The 8943-nt window shown below is 33.9% G+C and overlaps 1 protein-coding gene across 1 annotated transcript in view; it reads left to right on the top strand.

Moving 5' to 3' along the window:
* Positions 1 to 780: 780 nt before the first annotated feature.
* Positions 781 to 8943, top strand: part of LOC107470616 (endoribonuclease Dicer homolog 3a) — an 11267-nt gene continuing 3104 nt past the window's right edge. The window contains exons 1-19 of the mRNA XM_021132972.2: positions 781 to 1183; positions 1432 to 1612; positions 1724 to 1837; positions 2182 to 2316; positions 2431 to 2500; positions 2585 to 2649; positions 2764 to 2895; positions 2993 to 3145; positions 3401 to 3530; positions 3823 to 3928; positions 4044 to 4236; positions 4355 to 4515; positions 4720 to 4938; positions 5048 to 5319; positions 6624 to 6895; positions 7008 to 7546; positions 7578 to 7672; positions 8094 to 8320; positions 8431 to 8640. Of these exons, the coding sequence (XP_020988631.1) occupies positions 1053 to 1183; positions 1432 to 1612; positions 1724 to 1837; positions 2182 to 2316; positions 2431 to 2500; positions 2585 to 2649; positions 2764 to 2895; positions 2993 to 3145; positions 3401 to 3530; positions 3823 to 3928; positions 4044 to 4236; positions 4355 to 4515; positions 4720 to 4938; positions 5048 to 5319; positions 6624 to 6895; positions 7008 to 7546; positions 7578 to 7672; positions 8094 to 8320; positions 8431 to 8640 (3405 nt within the window). The 5' untranslated portion in view covers positions 781 to 1052. The remainder of the gene's footprint in view (positions 1184 to 1431; positions 1613 to 1723; positions 1838 to 2181; positions 2317 to 2430; positions 2501 to 2584; positions 2650 to 2763; positions 2896 to 2992; positions 3146 to 3400; positions 3531 to 3822; positions 3929 to 4043; positions 4237 to 4354; positions 4516 to 4719; positions 4939 to 5047; positions 5320 to 6623; positions 6896 to 7007; positions 7547 to 7577; positions 7673 to 8093; positions 8321 to 8430; positions 8641 to 8943) is intronic.

Genomic DNA, 8943 nt, shown 5'->3' with positions numbered 1-8943 from the left:
TGTCGATTTGGCCGAGCTCTTTGAGAAGAGGTCGGATAGTCTGACCTGAAGAGGTCGGTCGCCTTGTCGCTAAACATCCCGGGTCGGTCAGCTCGACCCAGGGTATGAACAAATGTGATTGAAGTTTGAGTAATATTCAAAGAGATTCGAAGAGAGTGAGTGTTTTGGTGTATTGGTTTCGTGTTGAAGATGTAACGTTCGTTCATAACGAAGCTGAATGGAAAACGACGTTTTTCTGTATCTGGCGCGTGTTTTTCACTCTCCATTTAATGCGCTTGAATCAATTTGGGTTTGGGCCAACTTGGTTATATGGTTATATGGATGTATAGCAGGCCTGATTTTATGTCAAGTGAATTTTTAAAATTTTTTTATTATGAATGATCAAATTATTTTAAAAAGTAAAATAAAAGATTTAGAAATCAAATTTTGTTACTTTTTAAATATTTATTTAAATATTATCACAAAAATTTAAATCAAATAAACAACCTGTTTGTTAATTTTAAAATTTTTTATCACTTATAAAAAATATAATATTTATTAATTATTTTTATTATTTTTTAAATCATTCAAAAATTATTTTATTGATAATATGTTTCAAAAACTTTTTTGGGGTGCTGAATCTTTGGCACCAAATTAGAAGTTAATTCTTTTAACGAAATAGTTCACACTTCACGCACAAATAATCGTATATCACGTGTTTTAGATGACAAGGACAATAATTTGTTGTTCATGTTTTTTCTGCTTCAACAACAGAAACACTTGAAAACAACTTTGACCTCTTTCAGTTCTGTTTCACTCTCTCATTCTTCTCTTATTTTATCTTAATTTTTAATTATTTCTATAAAGAATTGATTGACACGTGGTCAAGGGAGGGCGTTCACTTCAGTTCAGTTTCTTCACACTCCTAAGCTCACTGCTCTTTTTTCAGTTTGGGGTGATCGCGTCGACAATGTTGCTTCTTTCCATTACCCCATTATTGTTGTACTTATAAAGGTCCAATCTTTTCTTGTTTTCACTGCCAAATTTTCTTCCTTTTTCATTTTCTCTTCAACATGGATTCATCAAACCAGAACCAACCTTGTCCCAACCGAACCTTTAATCACTTATACACAAAACCTTGTGCTGAGGAATCAGAATCAGGTTCACTCCCTTTCGAGACACCACAGACCATGGACCCTAGAGGGTACCTCCTTTTCTTCTCTCTTTCTTGGGCTTAATTTTTTTCTTCTGTTTAATTAGATAGTTAATTTCATTCCTGTTTGTTTCGCCCTTCTTTTTTATTCTGGTGTTTCATGTGGGGGTAATGCCGCAGAATGATCATAATTCATTAAAGTTTGAGTCTTTGTTGTTTCTTGCAATTTCTTTATTTTGATGATGGTAATGTAACCTTGCCTATATTTGTACTATTGTGGTTAATTGTTTTCCGTACAGGTATCAATTAGAAGTATTTGAAGTTGCAAAGAAGAGGAATACAATAGCAGTATTGGATACAGGTGCTGGTAAGACCTTAATAGCTGTGTTGCTTATGAAGAACATTGGTCAAGCTATCAGGTCCAGTGGCTCCAAAAAGTTGATTATTTTCTTAGCTCCAACCGTCCATCTTGTCAACCAGGCTTGTTCCCCGAGATTTTTCTCCCCTTTTATGGTTTTTCTTTTTTTTTTCTCTCTTGGTTTGACTACAGTCGCAGGTTAAATTTATTTGCTGTTTTGTTTCCCCTTGCAGCAATATAAGAATATAAGAGATCTTACAGATTTTCAAGTTCAGGAGTATTATGGGGCAAAAGGAGTGGACGCATGGGATTTAAGTATCTGGGAGAAGGAAATTAGTGAAAATGAGGTATGCTTTTATGACATTCTCCTAATAATGCTACTTATGTTTGTCTTCCTTCAATCATGGTTGATTTCATTTTCATTAATTATTATGGTCTTTTTGGCTTTTGATGGCCTTATTGGCAAAGGTTAGTTATTTTTATATGAATTATCTGTATATGCTACTATAATTACTTAAAGAGTCTATGAATTTTTATATCAATGTGAATCTTTGAATGGCTTTTGGTGTGATCTCAAATCTCAGTGACATGTTTTACAAACAATTGGTTTGGTTAATTATGCTGATAAACTCATGAATATTCTTGGCCTAGCTCTATGGTTATTATAACCGTGATATTTGATGTCTAATAGGTACTGGTTATGACACCCCAGCTTCTTTTGGATGCTCTAAGAAAGGCTTTCTTGAAGATGGAATCAATATGCTTGATGATTATTGATGAGTGTCATCGAGCAACTGGTAACCATCCCTATGCAAAAGTAATGAAGGTGAGTTGTATTTCCTTCATCATACACTTTTTTCTCTTTTTGGCCGTTTTTTGTTGCTCTTTATTAGGTAATCAGAATATATTTACATATGATTTTATTGCCTGTGCTATGAAGGAATTCTATCACAAGGCTGATGAAAAGCCTAAAATTTTTGGAATGACAGCATCACCAGTAGGTAAAAAAGGTAACTTTTTTGTGTCCCTAACTATCCAGGTATACTGTTAGTAATTTCTTGATGTTGACTCATTATGTATTACGTATTTGTTAGGTGTTTCCTCTTCTGTGGATTGTGAGGGTCAGATATCAGAACTGGAAAGTATCTTGGATTCTCGGGTATAAGTGATTTCTAGATTTTGACTCAATAATTTTTTTCCATGAGTGCACATGACTAAATATCTTTTCAACAAAAATGGAAGTTTAATAGATTTTCATTTTTTATTTCTTTAGAGATATACTGTAGAAGATAGGACCGAGATGGAGGTATATATACCTTCTGCAAAAGAAAGTTGTAGATATTATGACCAGGCACAATTCCCTGATTTGAATTTGAAGCCAAAGATTGAAGACTTGTGGTCCAAGGTAATTTTGGTTCATGTTACATGTATATGACTATGTTCCCCCTCAATTAATCTTCCTACATTAATGGATACTGACAGAAGTTATTCTCTTTGGACAGTCTGGTGCATTGTTATCGGAATTACAAAGCTCAACTGACGGTACCTCTAAGGATGTGGAGAATAAATTAAATACGCTGCATAAGCGGATGTCCAATGAACTTGCAAGAGTCTTGTATTGCCTTGAAGATCTTGGCCTCCTATGTGCTTATGAGGTGCTTATCAAACACTCTGAAATCGTGTAAACTGTAAAGAAAGATTATGCCATAAAGGAAAAGAAAAAATGGAACAATGTTCTCTTTCTTTTTTCTAACATTTTGTAAATTTAGTAAGAGTCCTGTAATTTATGGTCCTAATCTGTTTAATGACTGATTCTCCGTAGCATATGGGAAATGTACACATTTATGTACATTCATCAATCATTTTCATTGTTTCATATATTTACTAATAAATCGTTAATATTTATGCAGGCTGTTAAAATATGGCATGAAAATTTCTCCAAAGTCGAAGGAGAGTGTGAAGTTTACCAAAAAGGTTTTAGTCAGTGCAAAGCATTCATTGACGTAGTCATGCAAATAGTTGAAGAATCCCTCCATCTTGGTATGCATTTTGATATAATTCATTTGTTTATGACAAACTCACTTTTATACTAATATAGTAATTGTATTGACATTGTTATACTAATAAGATTTTATATACTAATATACATTTTTCTGTTTTAGAATAAATAAATCCTCTAAAGAGCTCATTAGTTTCTCGTCCAGTCATTCTCTATGAAAAATGATATGTTACGTTTTGGACAGCATTCGAATAAATGATACCATGCAATATTTCTTTGTGCATTGCCATATGTATGGTCTCTGCATCTAATCTTTAACTATTGTTGCTTCAGATGATAACAAGATTCCAGAGCTTGATTTTGATTTTTCAAAGGCAGTAGACCTGGGATACTTATCTCCCAAATTACTTGAACTTATTAAACTCTTCCAGTCATTTGGGTATGGAACAATGGATCCATTTTACTTGTCATATAATTAGTTTTCTTTTGCATTTAAGTTGTATCATGAATCTATCATAAAAGTGTTGATAATCTATCATGCTTTATGTTTGCAGACATTCATGTGAGGTATTGTGCCTTGTTTTTGTCGAAAGAATCATCACAGCAAAGGTGATTGAAAGATTTATAAAGAAAGTTCCACAGATATCTCATTTTACAGTTTCCTATTTAACCGGAAACAATACGTCAGCTGGTTCACTGACTGCTAAGAAGCAGAAGGAAACATTGGATTCTTTTCGTTCTGGAAAGGTACTTGTTCACTGCGTCATATCAATCAAGTTGTAGCAAAGCCTCCTCTATTTTCAGTAAAATTCTCATAAATGTTGGTTTTGAAAGTTCATAATAGGTTATTAATCATTTTGTTTAGGTCAATATATTATTTACAACTGAGGTAATTGAGGAAGGAATTCATGTGCCAAAGTGCTCATGTGTGATACGTTTTGACCTACCGAACACATGTCGCAGTTATGTCCAGTCTCGGGGAAGATCTAGGCAGGATGACTCCCAATTTATTGTGATGTTGGAGAGGTGTGTATTCCAGTTTTTTCGGCTCTCCATGTGACCATACATAAAAGTTATTTTGTTTCGGGAATTTCCTTTTTTCCCTTGAACATACTTTTAGTGCATCCTCCTTAGCAATTTCCGTTTAAATCGTTAATAATCCTTTTGTAATTTGAGGATCTCTAGTCTTCCATACCTTTTGTAACATCTTTCTCTCTTTTTGGTGTACAGGGGAAACGTGGATCAAAGAAATAAACTGTTTCACATCATCAGGAGTGAGCGATCCGTGACTGAAGCGGCTATATATAAGGAACATCATGCTTCTAATTTAAGGGTGATTACGGAAGTGAAATCAAATATATATTATGTTGAGTCTACTGGAGCATCAGTCAACTTGGACTCAAGTGTTAGTCTTTTAAATCGATATTGTGAAAAGCTCCCATGTGATGAGTATGGACCTATCCTATTCTGTGTTCTGTTTTTTGATTTCTCGAAGCATAGTATCAAAAAAAAGAGAGAGAGAAAACTTATGAATATAATTTGAATTTTATTCTCTTAGGTACCCCCGTGCAAAGCCCAATTTTGAATTCCTGCCTTTTGAAGGGGCATACAGGTGTAAATTAACATTACCACCTAATGCAGCTTTCCAAACAATAGTCGGTCCCTTGGGTAAAGATGTCCGTTTGGCAAGGAATCTCGTCTGTTTAGAAGCTTGTAAGAAGCTGCATCAGATGCATGCCTTAAATGATCATCTTGTCCCATTCACTGAAAAGCCTCCAAAAGCTGAACATAGCGTGCAAAACAAAGAATCTGGTACAGGATCAGGCGCAGGTATAAATTCTCTGCTAAATAATTTACTACCTTTTAGGGTAATTCTGCTGGAATATATTTCTAATTTCAATTTGCAATTACAGTTAACATATAAACTTATAAATATCCTTTGCAAGTACGTATTTGGTAAAAAAAGAGGAAAATATTATATCATTGTCGCCTGTATACATGTTTTGGATATCCTTTACAGGATTTAACGATGTAGTGATGCAAAGAGAGACCTTTATGAAGCATCTTCCAATGGTGGCATGGAAGTAGTAGATACTGCAATAAATATATTATTTATAAAATTGTCATGATATAGTTTTTTACTGGGAACAATGCAGTGACACCTCTGAACCACAATCCTTTTTGAAGTAATCACCATCAACTTTCAGATCTGATGGTCAAAGTGTTGTGTTTTGCAATCTATATGCAGACCCTACATTTACAATTTAGTATGTGTTTGGATTAACTGGGAATAAAAAAAATTTATTTAGTTTACAAAAAATCAGTTCTGTGCTTAGAAATGTGTGTTGAAAAGGGACTATAAGATTTTATATTTTATTTTGAATGTATAAAATAAGACTTTTGTCCGTGAATTATGAGAGTATGAGATGATGTACTGTATTATTTGTTGAAGTGGGAGAAAGCTCATGTAATTTTATGGTTAACTTTTGAACCTATGAATTTACCAAGAAATAGCTCAAAATTGTAGCGTTTAGAAAGATGCTATTTTTACCCTGTAGAAATTCAACATCGCTTTTTTATACCAAAAAGTTTTCTGCAATTGAAAGCTGCATTTATGATGGAGAAAGTTATCCAAATTAATTAGGCGTTCCCTTATCGGACACCTAAAAGTTGTTCATCATGTGACATGTACTTATTTTTTGATGTATGTGATAATGTATCATTTCTCCGTACTTTACATTTTTGAAAAAGATATTTCAAATATTGTGGATAAATGGGATACTAACTGTATTCGTCACATGATGAATGTTTCCTGTTTGATTTGGTAAACTAAAATGCAAACATGTCAAAGTTTTACAATGATGTGTTAGTTGTTGCATTTATTAAAGCATTCATATATTTTTGCAAAAATCCTACAAACACAAAAAATCAGTCATCATGTATTGTGTATATTTATGTCTTCTTGTTTCACACATTTTCATCTGAATTTCATATTCCAACATGTATTTTACGTGGGTGACTGATTTTTGGTATATATTTTTGTACTGGGACATGCAAATTTTTGTTTTACATCCAAACTATTTAACTGCTTAATCTGCCTTATTTTAATCCTGCTTTGCTTTTTGCATTTGCAGGAACCACAAGAAGAAAAGAATTACATGGCACAGCCAGCATTCGAGCTTTATGTGGTACAATTGAAGACAAACTAGACGGAGCCAAATTTTATGCCTATAGATTTGATTTCAAATGCAGCATTGTCAGTGAAATCTTCTCAGGATTTGTTCTCCTGATTGAGTCAAAGTTTGACGATGATGTTGGAAATATTGAATTAGATCTTTATTTGATCAAAAAAACCGTAAAGGCTTCCTTATCTTTCTGTGGACAAGTTTATTTGAATGCTGAACAGGTCTGGAAATAATGTCTTATCCATTGTAGATTGTAGAATAGATCGCTGATAATAGTTTCTTCTGAAGGTTTAACATGATGCTTTCATTGCTTTGTTGTCTGTTATCTACCAGATGATGTATGCAAAATGCTTCCATGAGGTTTTTTTCAATGGTTTGTTTGGGAGATTGGTTCATAAGTCCAAATCAGTAAAAGGAGAGAGGGAATTCTTGCTTCAGAAAGACACAAAATCACTGTGGAGTCCACACTTCTATTTGCTTCTACCACTACAAAAAGGGGATGATGAATCTAAAGGATCTTTGGAAATAAATTGGTCTGGAATAAGTTCTTGTGCTCCTGCAGTTGAATTTTTAAGGAACAAGTTTTCAGTGGTTGCTGGAGATTATGATGGGGGCAGTAAAATTGCGTCACCTTGTGATGCTAATTCATCAAAGGTGGCCTGTGAAGGCACAGATAAAATTCACTTTGCCAATTGTGTAGTTGATGCTAACAGTATAAAGAATCGGGTAGTTTTGGCTATTCACACTGGAAGAATATATTGTATTCTTGAAGCAGATAACAAGCTATGCGCTGAAAGTCCGTTTGATGGAAACGATGAGAAGTCTCCAGAGAACCACATGATTTATTGCGTTGCCATTCATAGATTATTCATGTAGTTACCTAAACATCTTGATCATGGTCAGCTATGGGATTGCTATGAAACATCCAGGACAACCTTTATTACGTTTGAAGCAAAGTCATAATGCACACAATGTTCTTTTGAATTTCTATGAGGAAGGTCGGTTAATTCTATTCGAAGTTTATCTTGTGGCACTTTGCTTGTGAGAAATCTTCATTCAAAATTACATTATATACCAGCATTGCACATTTTTACCCTGACAATTCAAATGAGCTCTCATCCATGAAATTTTGAACTCCATATAAACCACAAGGGGGGAAAGCTTAGGTTCTTTTTAATCATATTAATGCTAAATTTCAAAACTTTTTGAGGTAAATTGCAAAATCATGAAATTTTTTATTAGAGTAAATTCAAATGTGGCACTTGTGGTTTTGTATACAACAGTAATAAACAGAAAAAGGTCCTAAACTGCAAATCTTCATATATTTATAATGTTGTACCAAATTAAAAATGTGCTAGCAATGCAAGTGCGCTATGTTTAAATTTCTGAATTCTGATTATAATATATTGAGTTCCACAGATGAGAAGGATAAGTCATCGCAAATTGGCTCAGCAAACACCAAAATGCCTGCGCATGTTCACATTCCACCTGAGCTTTTATTTATTCTTGATGTTAAAAGACATGTTTTAAAGTCAATGTACTTGCTACCATCATTGATGCATCGTCTTGAATCTCTCACGTTGTCCAGTCAGCTTAGACGAGAGATAGATGGTCAGAGTAGCAATTTCAGCATATCTAGCTCTCTGGTTTGTCCAACATGATTGGATTATGAGGATAAGATACTGAGTTTACTTTCTTCTTTTTCATTATGATAATCATATGCCTTTTTCTTTTCTTTCCTTTTTTCCAATGATAGATTCTAGAAGCACTGACAACCTTAAGATGCTGTGAAAATTTTTCAATGGAACGTCTTGAGTTGCTGGGAGATTCTGTTCTTAAGTTTGTAGTGAGCTGTCATCTCTTTCTTAAATATCCTAAGGAACATGAAGGGAAATTATCTGATAGACGGAAGTGGGCTGTTTGTAATTCAACTCTGCATAAACTGGGAATAAATCGCAAATTACAGGTACTAAGATTTTTACTAAGATTTTTATTACTTTGAATCTTTGATAATGTCAATGGAGTAGTGTATTTGAAAGCTTAAGCTGTTTGGTACAAGTTAAGGATAATTTTGTACTTCACTTGATCATGATAAGCCTCAAAGAGACTTCAGGCGTGGACATTCTCTACCAGGGTCAGTATTTAACTCTCAGTTTCCTTTGTTTGAAAACCACACTTTCGAAAGGGGGAAGTAAGAAACGGTGGAATACTTTATACAAGTAATTAACTCTTCAGATCCTAATCCTATGACATAAAATTGAAAACAGGC

Source organism: Arachis duranensis, chromosome 10, assembly GCF_000817695.3.
Source record: "Arachis duranensis cultivar V14167 chromosome 10, aradu.V14167.gnm2.J7QH, whole genome shotgun sequence".
NCBI lineage: Eukaryota > Viridiplantae > Streptophyta > Magnoliopsida > Fabales > Fabaceae > Arachis > Arachis duranensis.
Note: the sequence above shows the minus strand (reverse complement) of the source record. Positions and strands in the feature narration are given on the sequence as shown.